The sequence below is a fragment of the Agelaius phoeniceus genome, chromosome 8 (assembly GCF_051311805.1).
Source record: "Agelaius phoeniceus isolate bAgePho1 chromosome 8, bAgePho1.hap1, whole genome shotgun sequence".
In the NCBI taxonomy this organism is placed as follows: Eukaryota; Metazoa; Chordata; class Aves; order Passeriformes; family Icteridae; genus Agelaius; species Agelaius phoeniceus.
The window spans coordinates 26025004-26041813 of NC_135272.1; the positions used below are offsets into that span (position 1 = coordinate 26025004).

General features: G+C 40.2%; 1 protein-coding gene and 1 long non-coding RNA gene across 2 annotated transcripts in view; one reads left to right on the plus strand and one right to left on the minus strand.

The window, feature by feature from the left end:
- The window catches only part of LOC129123934 (vitellogenin-1-like), a 42985-nt gene extending 38451 nt beyond the window's left edge, over positions 1-4534 (plus strand). Inside the window, exons 35-36 of the mRNA XM_077182337.1 lie at positions 1141-1302; positions 4310-4534. Coding sequence (XP_077038452.1) covers positions 1141-1302; positions 4310-4428 — 281 coding nt within the window. The 3' untranslated portion in view covers positions 4429-4534. The remainder of the gene's footprint in view (positions 1-1140; positions 1303-4309) is intronic.
- A 1906-nt stretch (positions 4535-6440) lies between these two features.
- On the minus strand, positions 6441-9580 carry LOC143694604 (uncharacterized). Its single transcript, XR_013183172.1, has 3 exons — positions 9483-9580; positions 7242-7311; positions 6441-6677 (listed from the first exon to the last, which is right to left on the minus strand). It is a non-coding gene; the product is annotated as an uncharacterized LOC143694604 (long non-coding RNA).
- Positions 9581-16810: the final 7230 nt, after the last annotated feature.

Sequence of the window (16810 nt, forward strand, 5' to 3'; positions counted from 1 at the left end):
TCACTTTTCCTCTGCCAGGAGCTAGAAAATATTTTTTTTAAAGCAGTAGATACTTTTTACTTAGAAATTTCAATAGCCATATGCATCCATTTTAACTTTATTAACTACTGACTGTTTAAAACACTGCTTGTGAATATAGAGAATATATACTCCAGCAAAAGTCTTTGTCTCATGTGCAATTCAATGTTAAATAATTGGGTTTTATTTCTTACACTGAGTAGCTTTTTTTCTTGAGAGGCAAAATCAGCCCTAATCTTGCTCCTACAGGAAAAAAAATCATGTGATTTTCACCATTGTATCAAAACAGTTTCAGCTGTTGTGTGCAGACTTAATTTCACCACACAAGGTGCAGACTATGAATAGAGTGTCAGATCCTACACTCATGTAAATTTCCAAAGTGCAAAAAAATTCATTATTGTTCTGCACCATGTGAGGGTGCAATCTCAGGAAAATATTTAGAACTACTCCTACAGTAAAGAGCTTCATCTCACACGCAGCCGGAAAAACAATGTTAGACTCCCAAAATATCAATACAGTTTTGTTTGGTAGGTCTCCATTTACCTTGGACCTGAAATAATTTTATTGAAGTTAATGGTTGCTTTCTCCTTGACTTAAGTGGCAGCAGAATTATTCTTATCTGTGTGTCAGAAAACAGAGTCGTAGCTGGCATCCTGTTAAGTTACATTATACCTTTCTAGTGAGATAATTGCAGCATTATAAAAATCATCCAATACAAAAATTATCCTTGTTGTTATTAAATAAATGCTGCCCTTTTTTATCTATTCACTACGGTTGACATTTTTCCTAATGCAATGAAGTAGCCATTGTGTTTGCAGTATCTATTCTTAATAGCTTTCAGACATGAGAGGTTATTTTCTGTGTATTATGTAGTTCTAAAAAACTGAGTATACATGATTCCATTTGGGTTCTATTGTGCAATTAGATTTTAAAAATAGCTCCCCTTTCAGACTCTTTCCTCAACTTATTATTGTCCTATCTTGATAACCTCGTACTGTAAAAATGGTTTGTCAGATACCTGTGTTTTAATAAAAGCTTAAGAGAAAATATGGACCTTTATTATTGCAAGGATCGATTGGGATTTATTTCTACAATTTTAACTACCTTTCCTTTTCCTCTTAGGGTGCAAGCTGCAGCGCAGTTATGTGAAGCTGAATCGAAACCCTACTATTGATGGTGAGGAATCTACCTGCTACTCTGTTGACCCAGTACTGAAATGTATGAAAGACTGTACTCCAAGTGAAAAGGCTTCAGTAAAGGTTGGCTTCCACTGCTTCCCAAAAGGTACAGTGTTTTTCTCCCTCTGTGTGTCACGTACTGCAGGAGCTGTCAGAGCACTCCAAAGAACAAAACACAGCACAGCCATGCACAGACCTGTACTGCTCCGGCTCCTCTCTCAGCTGCTGTTTTAAATCCCATTAGTATTTGCTATAGCTGCTGACAGTGCTGGCCAGCTAAAAGCTAGGTTAGGTGATGGCAGGCAGCATCATCTGAGAAAAACATTTGAGGAGGTAAAAGGGGCAGCAGCGATCAATAAAATCACAAAATAAAATTTGTCATGTCTTCAGGATCTCCATAAAGTTGAGATAAGCAACACTGAGTCCTTTTATGTGCATTACAGCCTGCAATTTTGTGTAGACCAGGGCAGGCAAGGCAATTGAAAGTCAGTCAGGTAGTGTGACATGAGTGCTGTAGTTAGACTGCCATGCTATGCCACTGTGCAATTCATCAGCAAAACCACATTGCTGGAATTGTTACAGAAAATGGTTTGGTTTTTAAGGTATTTTATACACACATAGTCATGCCCCAGATAAAGAAAAAAAAAAGAAAAAGAAAAAAGAGAAACAAAAAACTGCAAGCCTTTTCCTTTTTCTCATTTCATTTATACCAGGATATAAGGCACTGTCTAATACAGTTTCACACTGAAGTTATGTAATCATGAAAGGAAAATCCAACCTGGAACCCACAGATGTTTCTGGAGCATTCTTTCCTAAATCTTTTAATTAATTACCTATATAACTTACCGGGAACCCTAACATTAGGAAGTATCTATTGAAGTGGTTTGTTCTCTTAACCATTGCTGGCCAAATCCATGGTTAGCTGAGATAATCCAGTGTAGTTTCACTGGAGCCAATGCACCCCTGTGTTGAGTAGGGCTGGAAAGGGCAGGGTATTTTATGTCTGAATTTAAATGTCTGTGTAGAACTTTGCACTTTGGTTGTGTTATTATATCAGCAATGTGCTGAATCAGCCCAGAAAAGCAGAGAGGATGTCTCTCTACAATAGCCAAATATCTGCCACAGCCTATTCAGCAAGTAGCACAGAGAGAGTGTTAATAGTTTTGGTGGCACCCTGAGATGAGAATGGATGCATTTTCTTTCATAAATAGAAAAACCCACCCTCTACAAAAAATCCTTCCAAAATCTTGTTATATCCATGTTTCACAGATTTCTACTGTGTATCCAAGTCTGTATCTCTGAAGTGTCACAACCCCAGACCACTCACTGCCTTAGAATATTAGGCTATAATAAAGCTGTCTCATTCTCTCACAAAACAGTTTGAGAAAAGAGGAAAATCAGAAAAAAAAAATGTTAGTTGTTGCAGCCAGTGCTGCTTTCAGAGCAACTGCAGCATTCTCTTGTTCATTTACTGAAGCAGAGACTGGGGAGTCTGCTGGCAATACTTCTAATCAAGACCTTGTTTGTTTATTTATTTATTTGTATGCTTATTTATTTTCCTGAAGAGGAAGCAGAAAAAGAGGAGGAAGAAAAAGATTCCATTTATCATTCTTTAGCTTGCTAAATTTATTGCTTTTTCTTAGACTAAAGATCAATAGGAATACAAGGCCAGGACTTAAAAACTACTCTTTCTTTCTTTCTTTGTCGAATGACTTGGAGAAGCAGTAGAAGCAGGAGAAATCTTCATCTTTCTCAATCTAGGAACACACATGCACAGGACAAAGAACTTTTCTCAACTCTTTATGTGACAATTCAGACATGATAGTTTGCTCTTTCAAAATTCAAGGACCCCATCACTGTCAAGGACCCCACTTGCAGTGGAGCAAGGATAAAATGAAGTACAAGAATGCAGAATTTCTCCTGTTGCCCTCAAATCAGCAAGACTGTGGCCCTAGGAACTTGACCGAGGCAGGCATCACTCCAAGTTTAAATCCACATATTGGTTTATATTTCAAACATGCCACAAGGGGATCAGTTACATGGGGATCAGTTACTCACCCACAATCCAGTTTGCAAGGAAACCATTTCCTACATGGATAAGAATGTGCTCAGACCCACAGTGGGCCAAGAGTAAGAGACATAATGTATATAAAAACCAGAATTCAGACATTTCACAGCATTTCTCATTTCAGAGCCTGAAAATAAAATATACATTTTAAAAACATCTCCAACATCTTTCTGGGAAGTATTTATTATCCAGTTTATTATGCAAAACCTGCTGTTAATGTTGGACAGTAATTTAGCCATGGGGAGTGTTAACCTTTCAGAAGATAAGTGACTGATGCAACCTGAACTCATACAGCAGTGTCCATATTTCCCTGTGATGAGGAATGGCATTTAATAAATGTACTGTCCAACTAAGGAATAAAACAAATGGAAGTGAAATTATGAAAGCTTTATCCATTCTCATTATACAAACTTAATCTAAATGGATATCCTAATATTCTTCCAATGCAATGATAAACCTCCAACTAGCTAGGAATATTTATTGGGAGGATGAATATCATTATTCCATTTAGATTATTTCAGCATTAAGGAATATGGCTTATTCAAGCTGCTGTTGATAAAGCAGTGTGGTAAGGTTAATACTGCAACTGAGAATGCTCTGCCAGATTTCACAGTATATGGGAAACTTTAATTAGAAGTTTATGAACCTCTGAAAATTCTCCAAAGGGCTTACCCTTCAGAAATGAACTTCAACAAATAGTCAGCAGAAATACCCAGTGATATGCAGCACTAACAGAAGTGATTGCTGATGTGGATTGGTACGTGGTGGTCTTACACTGACAGGGGCTACCTCCAGCACTTTCACAGCCTCCTTTTGCCTTTGTGTTTCGTGAAATGTAATTCATTTTGGTTTTAGGGAAGTATTACAGTAATTATATCATGGGTGAAAATCCTGTTCCAAGTCAATGACTCAGTTAGATGTCAGTCGTGAGGGCAGGATTTCATTCTTTACTTGATGAGGGAGTTGACAGCCATCAAAACAGTATTTCTTTGAAATGTGTTAATTTGCTTGATGTTAGTTAACAATGGCTTCACTCTTCTGACAGAAACTGCTGTAAGCCTGTTGGAATGGCAGAAAAGCAGCGATAAGAAATCTGCGGCTGAGGATGTTGTGGAGTCTGTGGATGCTGACATTGATTGTACCTGCACTGGCAGCTGTAGTTAAGCTAAACGTTTTGGCATTGTGCTATAGACATACTACACAAATAATTGAATAGCTGGACAGATAAGAAGGGAACATAATAGCTGTAGTAAAATATTAAGAAAGGTGTTTGGAGGAAGTAAGTCTACTGCAAAGTCAAATGCATTATGTACAGTCTGCACTGCTTAATAAATATGTTCATTAAATAAGTATTCATGTGGTCTCTCTTTATTTTTCCCTATCAACAAAACAATCAGGCCAACTATAATATTATACAGAAATTCTGCTCCCTTTTATCTGAGATATAATTACAGCAGTCCGCTCATAAAATTATGTTCACTAGGTGATGAAAGGAAAACATGATTACGGCTACTGCTAACATTCCATTGTGCAAAGAATTTCATATTTAGCATACTAAAGACACAGTAAGCATTTGTTTTCTTTTATGTGTTCTGGTAAAGAGCAACGTCTGTTCCTGGAACCGCTCTGCAAAAAAATATATTTTACTCCCAGCAAGACCATTAGCCTTAGTACATTCTACAAAGGAATGAATTGGACTGCTAGACTCCCACTGTAGCTTTCCAGAGAGCTATAGTGTGTGACACAGTCCCCATTTTCATTTAAATTTCAATGGATGTGCTGTTGCTTCATGAACTAACTAAAAGTGTGAATAGGAACTTTTTTTTTTGCTTTACCATCTCCTATTGTATATTTATGAAAATGATGGCTTCAAAAACTTCAGGGAACAATAATACATCAAGTAGCATTCCAAATACTCCGGAAAGCAATATATAGAAAGATATGTAAGATCAATAGCGCCATAAAGCTAAAATAAAATACAAGCAGGACAGCCAGACTCTGTTTAACCAGTGAAGAGTCAATCTGCTAGCTTTCACTGTGCAGAAAGGTAATTCCCTCCCACCCCAGGGGACCAGGAATAGGAGGCACCTTCAAACCCCCGAGCAATGGCATCTCTTCACCCTGTGTCACAAATCAGCCGTGCACTGAACCATGCCGTGTTTTCCACAGCAGTCAATAGCAGCCAGCACGCTCTTCCAAGAGAAGCCTTAGCATGGGCAAGGTACAGCTGAACCCAAACCCTGGCAGGAAAGTGTCATTAAAGAAAAGACTTCTCTTTCTAACTAAAAACTGATCTATCAGAAAAATTATTGAAGGCTAAATAGTTGAACAATTACAGCATAACACTTCACAGTGCTTTTCTTTCAAGAGCAGAAGCGTGAGTAATGTAAGGAGGTACTCCTTTTGCTCTCTCTAGAGTTGCAGCTTGCCACCAACTCTCAGAAAAGGCCCAGTTTTTCTCCATGTACAGCCATAACATCATTACTTCCAGAGTAAGCCATTACAAGTTTGTTCAAAGCAGATGCCTGATGCATACTCTGGGGAAAGGCTATTTGCCTCTGCCCCAAGCCTCTCTCCTGGGGACAACCTACAAAGGCAAAAGGCAGTTACCTGCCTCTTTCTCCTCCCCCAGCCTTTGTCTGTGCATTGTGTTTGAGAATATATGCAAATACCCAGTGCTCTATTCAACAGCTTTTCTTCATGCATGGATATCCAAACTAAGACCAGTAACATGAATCCTTGCCCTGTGTTTTTATTTTTAATAAAGCATTCACAAATTGTACAAAAGCTGTGTTTTCCTAACTCATCAGAAGAGCTAGATTGCAAAACAGATACCTCAAACAAGAGGGGAGATGAAGAATATTGCATTCCACTTTCCCTTAAAATCACACTAGTCTTACACCTGGAGAGCTCTTTTCTTGCTGGTATTGTTTTCACTGTGGCTTATGGGAGATTTGACATTGACTTTCACAGGATCAGACTGTCATCTTTAATCCAACACCTCTCTCTTTAATCCTCTTGTTTACAAAAAAGAAACTTTTGCCAGTCAACCACTTCAGATAAGACAAAGGTAGTAGGGGGAGAAGAAAAATGAAGTTTCATGCTCAACTACTAAAACAGGGGCTTAGTAACAGCAAAGAGCCATTAGTAAGAGAAGAAATTCTGCTCCTGGGAATTCACTCACCATCACCCCACCAGTACTGCAGCCTGGGCTGGGGTGCAGGCTGAACCTGGGGGAAAGCAGGTAAAGCCCAGGCGCAGACCTTTCTCTGCTCTGCACAGGGCATGGCTGGGACACAGCTCCCATTTCCACTTCCAAGGGGCAACTTTCTTTTCTGGCCAGCTCCTGTTCCTTAGTGCCCTCTTGCTGGGACAGCTGAATGCCTTTGGCTGCCTGGAAGGCTTCACTGCAGCTGTAAAATCACAATGTAATGAACGTTAGAAAAGCATGAGGTTGGTAGTGTGCACAGCAAAGCAGGACTGAGAACCAGCTCATTTTGCCAAAGGAATTAAGAACATTAGCAGTACAAGTGTGAAAAGGCCCTTCTGGAATTTCTAATGCACCACACAGACATTTCCAACCCATCTGGGAGAATATCTGCAGTCCAGATTTAAACCTCATTTGGAAATCATGCCTGTCCTATCTTATAAAGCAAGCCAAAACTATGTACCCAACTGAGTATTAAAATGCATACTACACAGGCTGAGCTTTCATGCATTCCACTTTTCATTCCTAGTGCTCCTCAACTGGATGTATTAATGAATTCTGGACTTTACTGCAGTAACAAAGTAATATAATCTTGCAATTATGGTACTCTAGTATTGCTTTTTTTTTAAGTGTCAGAAAAAAGATGCAGACTGAAGCATAAGCCAGGCCTGCATCCTAATCCTGCCCTTGCAGCTCTGTAATGTGGTTTTGCATGAGGCTGGGGACTTCTGTGTCTCATTTTCTGCATCAGAAAGATATGACTACTTACCTACTTGATGGAGTCAGAAATGCTTATGAATTTATAGTCCCATATGTCTTTTGCAAGTTCTTCAGTGATTCTAGAAATGAAAAGTAAATTTTTCCACTAGATCTCCTAACCACATGAGTATATTTTATTGCTAAGTTGAAGGTTTTCATTTTCAGATTCATCCAACTGTAAAATAACTATACATTTGGAAAAAATCAAAACAATACACCTAATTTGTTCATGGTCAGTTTTGGTTATACCTTAGTGGATTATTCCTAAAAGCCTAGAATTGGATGATACTATTACAGACAGACAGGCAAAAAGGCTATTGGAGACACAGACTTTTGTGTCCTAGACAAAGACAACAAACCTTTTGTCCACCAGACCTGGCTCTTTTGATTCACTAATTTTAAATGACACAGTGAATCTCAGGAAAGCAGGATCATTCTGCTCCAGAGAAAGGAGCAGCAGTGATAGGAAAGGACAAAACCACTAATACCAGACCCTTCCTGGAAATGAAATGCCAGCTCTGCAGTGTGAGCATTAAAAAAAAACATCCTCAATTCTAACCCCACTGAAACCAATGGTTAAACTCAACAGAGCCAGGCTTTTACTCAGCATGTTTGAATGAGTTATTAAATGAACTTCAGTTGTCCCTAAAAATAAATGTAGTGTGCAGATCTAAGTGCAGCTGATGAATAAGAAACCTCAGGAATCCAGCAAATACAGTAGTTAGGGCTAAAACCAGAGACAGCTCAGAAGGTTGCAGGGGTAGCTTTTAGTGACCGTCTGAGTTTTATGTTGAATCTCAAGGTCTCTCATGCCATCTACTGGCTTTTTTTTTATTTAGTTACAATGGCTTAAATGTTTTTCCTTGAGGTTTTTTTTTATAGGTCTGATATATTCCAGGTAGTTTTACATAAATTCCATTTAAGGTTTGGGGTGGGGTGTTTTTCCCTCTTATCTCCACACTTGCTTACTATGTGATTTTTTTTTTTTCCTGTAAGTACATTACAGTTTGATACTATTCTGAATACCATTTTACATTGCCCCCAGAGGAAAAAGGCATTGCATAAGACATTCTTATTTCTGGTATTGCTGGATAGGCAATAATTATACTGTAAGCAGTACTGGAAGAACAGTTTACTTAGAAAATCCAAGGCTGCTCAAAAATAGTACTTACAGTTCATCCTGAATCAGTGTAAGAAGGCTGTTATTTTGGTACCTGAAAATGCTTAATGTACAGAAAAAATCTGGTTATCCCTTTTTTTTCACTTGCAGTTCACTTAGCTGTAATTCACAGGAAACATTCTATGGCCTAATAATTTTAAGTTGCCTTTCAGATGGGGTTTGACAAGCAGGAATTATCTATGTTGACAGATCTATCACAGAGCTTTCCCTTCATTATCTGTAGCCTGTCTCTTCCTGCAGTCCCAGCTTCCCTTCCCTATTTATGAGTCCACTGGTCTGGTCAGGACACATACAGGCACCTAACCTTCATGTATCTTCTTAACATTCACAGAAAAAGAAACCAAACATTCCTTACAGACGTTATAAGAAACAATATTTAAATGCCTAATGTAACTGTGGTCATATCTGTCTCTTATGTGGTTGAGAATTTACTCTAATTAGAGCTGCTTTGACATTTTGTTTTTTGCCAGCTGATAAAAAAGATAATTACAGAAAAAAAAGAAAAAAAAAAAAAGAGATCCAAGACTTTGGGCTGAATAAGCTAACATGCTAGAATTCTACTCAGATTCCTGCTTCTGTGGTCAAAACAAAACTAGTACTATTCAAGATCTGTTCATGATTTGGGGGATGATATACAGATTAGATTCACTGTGGGCATAAGAGATTAACAGGGGCTCAGGGTGGGGCTAGAACTGGCAGAGAAGTTCTTGTCTCACAGTGGCATTAACCTGCCTACATTACTGCAGCCTCAATGCAGACACATCTCTGACTATTTCACCTTTGAGAAATAACACCACTTCCTTTTGATCTACACCATGAGTCACGGTGCCCCCGTTTCCTCTGGCATTCTGAGTCTCTGTGACTTTCCTGTGTCTGAGCCAGAGCACAGTGTTCATCCCAGAGCAATGTACTCACTTCCCTTATTAAGGAGATAAAGCACTTCAGGTGGAATCTGAGGCATCTTTCCCTCCAGCCCAATCCCTACCAAGACTTGAACAGGAAATGCTGAAGATGTCACCATACACACCCCATTTCATGGGGCCCTGGGCTCCCTGGGAACAGTTTCCATACCTGAAATCACCTTCTAGGTTTTGGCACATGCATTGCCTGCTCCGGAACACAGCTGGGGAGGGTGGGCCAGGGAAGGAGGCTCACATCTCTGATGATTGCTCAACCTGTTAAATCAGGGAATGAAAATAGGCATGAGCATAATCACAGGTGGAATACAGAGGGAAGAGCAAGTTGTGTGACACTTTCCATTTCATACGTGTGAGAAAGGGCTGAGCCCTGCGCATTTTCCACCATTTCTGAGCAAAGGCAAGGTTGCTTTTGAGGATGCTGGAGAGCTCTACAGCTTGTGAAAATTAGGCAGTGAAAGACTTCGCTATTTAAAGGTATAGAAGGGAGTATTAAGGATTTCAGTCTTGAGTATAAGCACCTGCATTGTATCTAAGTCTTTTTCTTTCCTCTGTGAAGCTGGGCATCAGTCTCTACAGCACTACAGCTTCACATTGGAAAATCCTAATGCAACCAAACTGAAATGCTCCAGAGGAATTAATTGGTGACCTTGCCTGACGGACCAAAATAAATCTGGCAGGCAGTCTGTCCCCTTTGCCAAGTGCTCAGCTCCCCAGCTGCAGCCGTACGGATTTCACTGCTTCCCGGCCGGGCAGGGCTGCCAGCTCCGAGCGCAGCCAGCAGCGGCTCCCCTGCGCTGCCTCCTGCCTGCAGCTTGGCTCTGCAGGCTCCTCCACATGCCCAGGGCCAGCTGCTTAGCACCAGGCAGACAGGGAAGCTGGCACTGCCCACACCTCTTGGCCAGCTGGTGGATCGACAAAATGGATTGCTCCACTCATGAGAAATTCTGGGATGCTGAAATCGCCCCTGCGCGGAGCGAGGCGCGGAGGGACAGCCCCAAAGTGCCCTGGGAGCGGCTTCTTCATGCAGCACCTGCAGGCTGCTCCCTGCCTCACCTCCTTCACTCAGGCAGGGGACAAAGGGCCTTTTCAGAACTGCTGGGATGAATTTATTTCATTTCTATTTCTCAAAGGATCTGAAGCTCAAAGCACTACATTTTTGCACATCATTTGGTGTCCCGTTTCAGATTTCTCTTAATGATTAGGCACAAACTGGCTGAATTAAAGGTCGTGGTTTAGGTTATAGGCACAGGCAAAGCTCTGTGCTCCATGTCCTACCAAATCTGCAGCTTTACATAAACACCTACAGAGTAAACCCTGTCCTGGCCAAGCAGAATCAGAGCTCAGAGTATGGTATGGTTCTATATCATGTCAATACAAATATAAAAATAATTAAGAAGGATTTCTCATTTCTTACACAGCTTCTATTATCAATTCTAGGGGTAACTCCTTTATAGTACAAACATTTAATGTCACCTTCATTCATCTGCTGCATGTTTTCAGCATGGTACCAAAGAGTAATTGAAATGTATAAGTTTTTGCTCTTCCTGAGCTTGTCTCTCCCTAAAAATCTCACTTTAAAGGAGTTTTTTAAATTATTTGTATATGCATCAGATTTGTTCTGAAATCAGTGATCAGGACTCTATGCCTGAATAGCCCCATAACAGCAATAGAAATATTTCCTGTGATTGTGTCCATCTCTTCACCATCGTTCCAGTCATCAAGTTCCCTTTTAACTGCAGCTCCATATGGAGCAGAAGAGACAAGCACTGCCACAACAGCTTACATTTGCATAACCTCTGGGCTGGAGACAGTGTGAGATTTTCACAACTGCTAGCTGGAAATGTGTTTGTTTAGCCAAGCTGCCAAAACTCATATTTTAGCTTGGGAAGTCTCTCATCCAATAAGGCTCTCATTACACTTCCACCATTCTACAAGCACTTCATCCTAAGGCAATCAAGACGTAATAAATAGTGCTTTTTAAAACCCAATGGCCCTGAGTCTTAGGTGCAAGGAATACAGATGGAGTGGGATCACCTAGAGTCAGCCCCTCAGGAGAATACCTGGTAATTTCCTCATTACAGCATCCTTAAATGTCAACCATTTCCTCTATAGTTGCACTAAGACTGAAAACATGAGCCTTGCTGTTTTCCTCCATCAATATGCACTGAAGGAAGAAAGGAAAAAAAGTTTCTTCTGCTGCAAAAATGTTGATAGATCTTTTAAAACAGTATATTAGAAAGGAAATCTGTGCCAGAATCTGCCTTGCTATTCTAATGTCTCAAGACTGAAAACTGCAATAATTTTTCTGAATGACAAACCAAGCGCTTTTCTTGCTTGGTGATCACACAGCAATTTCACAGCTACTGGGTTTCATTACCCTCTTCCATCCACAGAAGATTTTTTTCTATGAAAAGACCTTTCCTACTTTAAGTTCTTCTCTTTGCCTGAGTTCTGCATTATGCTATTTATAGGGCTTATTTTTCCCTTGTTAGTCAGTAAGCAGGGTTGTCAGGAAAGCACTACATAACCAAGTGTTTCTCAACATGCTGAACAGATTCCTATAGCAAACCCTCAGGAAAGCAAACTGCAGCCCCCTCTGCTCCTACCAGCTGCTGCTGCATTTACCTCCTTGATAAGAGACCTGGGGATCCTCTCAAAGGCTTTACCCTTGAGGGAATGGAGCAGCAGGAAATAGGTTTACTCACACTTCACCCTGACCTCTAGGTGAGAGGAAGCCTTCCCTGTACACTTGTATGCTCACAGCAGAAGCTGATAAATAGAACCACAAAACAAACAACAGAATTAAATAAAATCCATCAGTGATGTTCTCTGCTCCTCTTGGCCACTTCTGGGGGTCCATCAGCTGCAAACTCACTGCCACTAGAGGGCAAACATGGCCAAGCCATTTAACAAAAGAAATCCTTTACATTAATATATAATCAGTCTTCATTATGGCTGATTTTGTGAGAAGAAGCCTCTTTGCCCACTGTACCTTCAGCAAGGATACTGTGATGGTATCTTCTACCAGAGACACGGATGTCAGATACACTAAAAATATTCATGGCTGGAACTCTCCCAAAACACATGGACACTTTACTACACATGTCCCTAAAATATTTATAACTGCAAGCAAGCAAAAGACTCTCCTCATATATTCAAATAAAAATATGGTATATGCATTGTTGTTCTTTAAACCAATACAAACGAAAACAATCTAGATATTTTACACCCTATGGAAAAGAATTATTTTGAAAAAATATATTAACAGTAACCAGTGAAAAGGCTTCCAGAAAACTTTTAGAGATCCCACTCTAGGTGTTTCCTATTAATGCAGAAGGTGATACAATGAGACATCCAGACTGACTTCCTCTACAAGGCTCTTGTCTGGCTTTCATCTCATTCTGAATGAGCACAGAGGCAGCTCAATTCTTGTTCAATAACTCTTCATAATGGCTTCAGGGTCTGTAGGTGGAGTTAGTCATTATCACATAATATGGGTGTTTAGCTATTCAACTATTCAGGATAGAGAAGGTAATGCAGCAAAGTGAGAGGAGAAAGTAAAGAAAACTGTGTAGGAAATCATTCAAGATGTCATTTAAACTGTGAAGAGGAAATAGTATTCATTTGATAATTTCTTGAAAGATTTGTGAAGGTAATTTTTCTAATGGAAAGAAATGGAAGGTTTAGAAAGATCCTGCAGAATTGGTGAGTCTGTTTTCCCTTTAACGTAAACAAGGCAATATTTTTTGTTAACAGGAGGTCCAGCTCCCTAACTGCAATGAAATGAAGTCTCTGGAGTTGCATTTGCCTCTGGTATCAGTAAGTGACCTCCCAACATCAAGATTTTACAAAGATTAGCTCAGCAAGCACATAAAATGTCAAAAGCTACAGGAAATTTTCAGCATTTTCTTCCTTTAGCTTCTCAGAAGGAAAGTTGTCAAAGTAGCTGTCTGCTAAACATATCATCTGACTTACTATAAAAGAAGGATGTCAACACTGCATGTCAAATCCAGCACTGAGATCTATTTTTTAATGGGCAGGATCTGACTTAGACAGATCCCAAATCTCTCTGCAATTACCTGCATCTGTAGGAAAGGCACAAAAGGATTTCTCTTAAAGAGCTCTCAAACTATCTTCTAGCCTTGGTTTTTGTGATAGAAGTAAAATAAAAATCTTAGGAAAATATTTTCAAAGGCATTTTTTGAGGAGACTGTAAGTGTTGGCTGCTCCCCTGCCTTCATACCAGCAATGGGGCCACATGGGTGCAGTTTGGCTGATGACATTTGCTTTCAACCAACACCTTTCCTGGGGGTCTGGTGACCCTTCCCACATGAGCTCCAGCCCTCTGGCAGCAGCCAGACACCAGGACACCCAGTAGCTTTAAGGAAACAGTTCACAGGTGGGCTAATGCCACCAGAACTATTCATCCACTAGTGCAGCCTATTGCCTTCAGAGAAACTGTTTAGGACAACACAATGGGAATTGAAATTACTCTTTCTGCACCATCCCTAAGCCAGACACCTTCCAAATATAGGGAGAGAGAACAGAAATGCAAGAACATTTAAAAAAAAAAAAAAGCTGGGCACTTTCAAGATGTTTCATCTTAATGAGCTTAACCTATTGAGCATGTCAGTGGTCCCCTCCCATGGCCACCAAGGACATGCCATGGCAGTGGAACAGACACTGCTTCCTGAAGCCAATGTTCACACAAGTGTAAGAAACAAATTAATTTATTCCTGCCAACATGGACTATCATCTGTTCCCTGCTAGGTTTTCTTCCTGTTCAAAGCATACTTCAAAAACAAGCAGTAGTGTGACCTGAAGTCTAAATTTTGCTACAAGAGCTTCAGCTTCTGGGAGCCCTTCCCACAGGTTAAGGGAAGTCATGTCAGCCAGGTGTGAGTCACCATGTTTCATACTGGTTTCTCAGCTATCCCCCTGTAGATAGTCACTTCAGAGCTATATCCAGCCACTGCATCTAATTAATCACCCAGTATTAGCCCAAGAGCAGGCCTACAAATGCAAATCACAAATAATGCCACTTCAGGATTTTGACCTGTGATCCTTTACATCCTTCTTTTTGTGTGCCATTTTTACACCCACACAAAGTAGGTACAGAGCCCTAATGTCTCTTTTCACAAAAACTTCATGAATGTCCACAGAAGGGAAAAAAAAGGAGACACAAGCCCTTAAGGGTAAAGCAAAATTTTTGCCTTTGTAACTAAACCTTATTCCCTTCTGGATTAGATGCACCAAGCATACAAAGATGTGCTTTTGTGGCCCAGGAAAGAAAAGCTCTGGACACGTTTTGCAAGTGCCCCCATGGAATCTTAAGTGGAACATGAGGACCTGCTCACATCTAAGCCAGCGGCGTGCAGGTGTTAGGGAATGAGACAGCACATCACTAGCAGCCAGCATACCTCACTCCTGTCTTCTTATTTCTCTAATTATGCATGAGAATTAAAGAAAAATAAAATAGAGGGAGTTTTGTAGAAACATATTAACAGGATTGGTTTTTTTCCTTCTCTTCAGCTGGGTGGATAAACTCCTGCTGTTCTGGATTGGGCTGGATGCAGCAAGTCACGCTAGCTCTTACTTTTCCCAAGTTTGTCTTTTTTCTCTGCTAACAGAAGACAATTTATTCTTTGAGAATATGAATATCATTTCAGCATATCTTAACTTTTTAGAAGGTGAAAAAAGACTTTGAATTGTCACACAACTTATGCATTCAGAGTATGGTGATCCCTAATGGGACAAAAGCATGGCAGAAATGGAGTAGAACTGTGTTCTCCTCAGCTGATGTGCTTGAGTACGAGGCCTGAGCACCTTCCTCAAAAGAAGGAAATGTTTTCCTCATTCTAGAGGAAAGTCTGCTCTGGCACCAAACAAATGGGCAACCTTCTAGGAACTGCTCCCCAGGAAGTCTCTCTGCAATTGCTTCTGGTTGAAGCTCACACAAGAATTCAGTTTTTCACAAAGGCATTAGGTAGAAAAGCTTTAATTATTAAAAGAGTGTGAATTAAGCAGACAGTGTGCTGCACCTACAGTGCCTTGGTGAGAAGGCACTCTGTAAACAGAATTATTATTTCATCAACACAGTAGAGTCCTCACTTAATGGCTCACTAACTGGGCCAGAGATGAGATTCGATGTGAAGAAATCAATGACTCAAAGCAAGAGATTCAGCAAATATGAAACACCTAGTGCTTGGCTCTTAGGATTGCATATTGTCTCCTGTGGAAGTGACTCATATCATGCAGGGAGAAAATAACACTCCTGCTGCTGCATCCAACTGTATCCATGGGAGATAGGGCTGAACTGGTGCTTGCCAGCACTAGAGTCCCATACTTTAAGAGGGCGTTATTTGCTTTTTGGTGTTCTCCTTCTGTGCTCTGTCTGCTAAATTAGTAAGCGTTGCTACTTCATATTTTCAAAATGTTCTTACTGCTTTCTTTCTTCTTTTTGTAATTCATGACTTCAAAGTCAGTATTTCTTAGTAATGGTAGCCTTATTTTGGTGTCCACCAGGTGTATACATCAATCAGAATGACTCTGCTCTACCGCAGAGCAGAAGCACCAAAGGGCATCCTGCAAAATTAAATGGGAAGAATAATGAAGTCCTTCACAATTCTTCCCTGTTCTAACCATTATAACAACTCAAGAGAGCAGAGAAGATATTTTCAACATGTGGCTGTGGGTGCATGACTCTTCTTCAGACAGCTGGCTAGAGGGTAAATGGCAAGAGCAGTAAGTATCTATCTCTCCTCCCCAGGAGTGAGCATGATTCATGGGTGAAGAATACTTTATTTTCCTACTCACCAGCACACTGAGGCTTTTCTGTGAAATAACTTCTTAAGTTTTCCCCTTCTCTTCAGTGCTAATTTAGGAATATAAAACTCACCATGCTGGCTCACTTTTCACTGAGGTGATTTCAGCTTCACTTCCAGATTCTCGGGGAAAATCTCAGCTTTACATTCATCAGTTCCTAATGAAAAACAGCAAATCTGACTCTGCAAAGAAAGGTTCCTGGTGTAGCGAAGATTGTCTGTGCAAAGAGGGAGAGATGAGTTAAATTGCAGAGGAAATCCTTCATTAATAGTACCAAAGGACTGCACAAAACCCCGACTAATTCTCTGAACGAAAGAAGGATTAATATCCCATTTTATAGGAAGGAAAGTGAGATAACAGAGCAAACACCCAAGAAAATTAGCAGACAGGATCACTGTGGCTTCAGTTCCACATCCATTCCCATGGGTGGAGAGCCAAATTTGGGCAGAATCCCTTCTATTGGTATGGCAGTTTGTTTATTTGTTGCAACAGAAGGAACAGCCCAGCAAAATTTCTCTCAAGCAATTTTCTTTAGAAAATCATGCCATTTCTCATTTGGATTTTTTTCCTATCAGCATGCATCTTTACCAAACAGGGCAGTTAACAGTTAATGTCACAGAAAACAAATATAAATTGCAGAAAACGGTGTTAAAA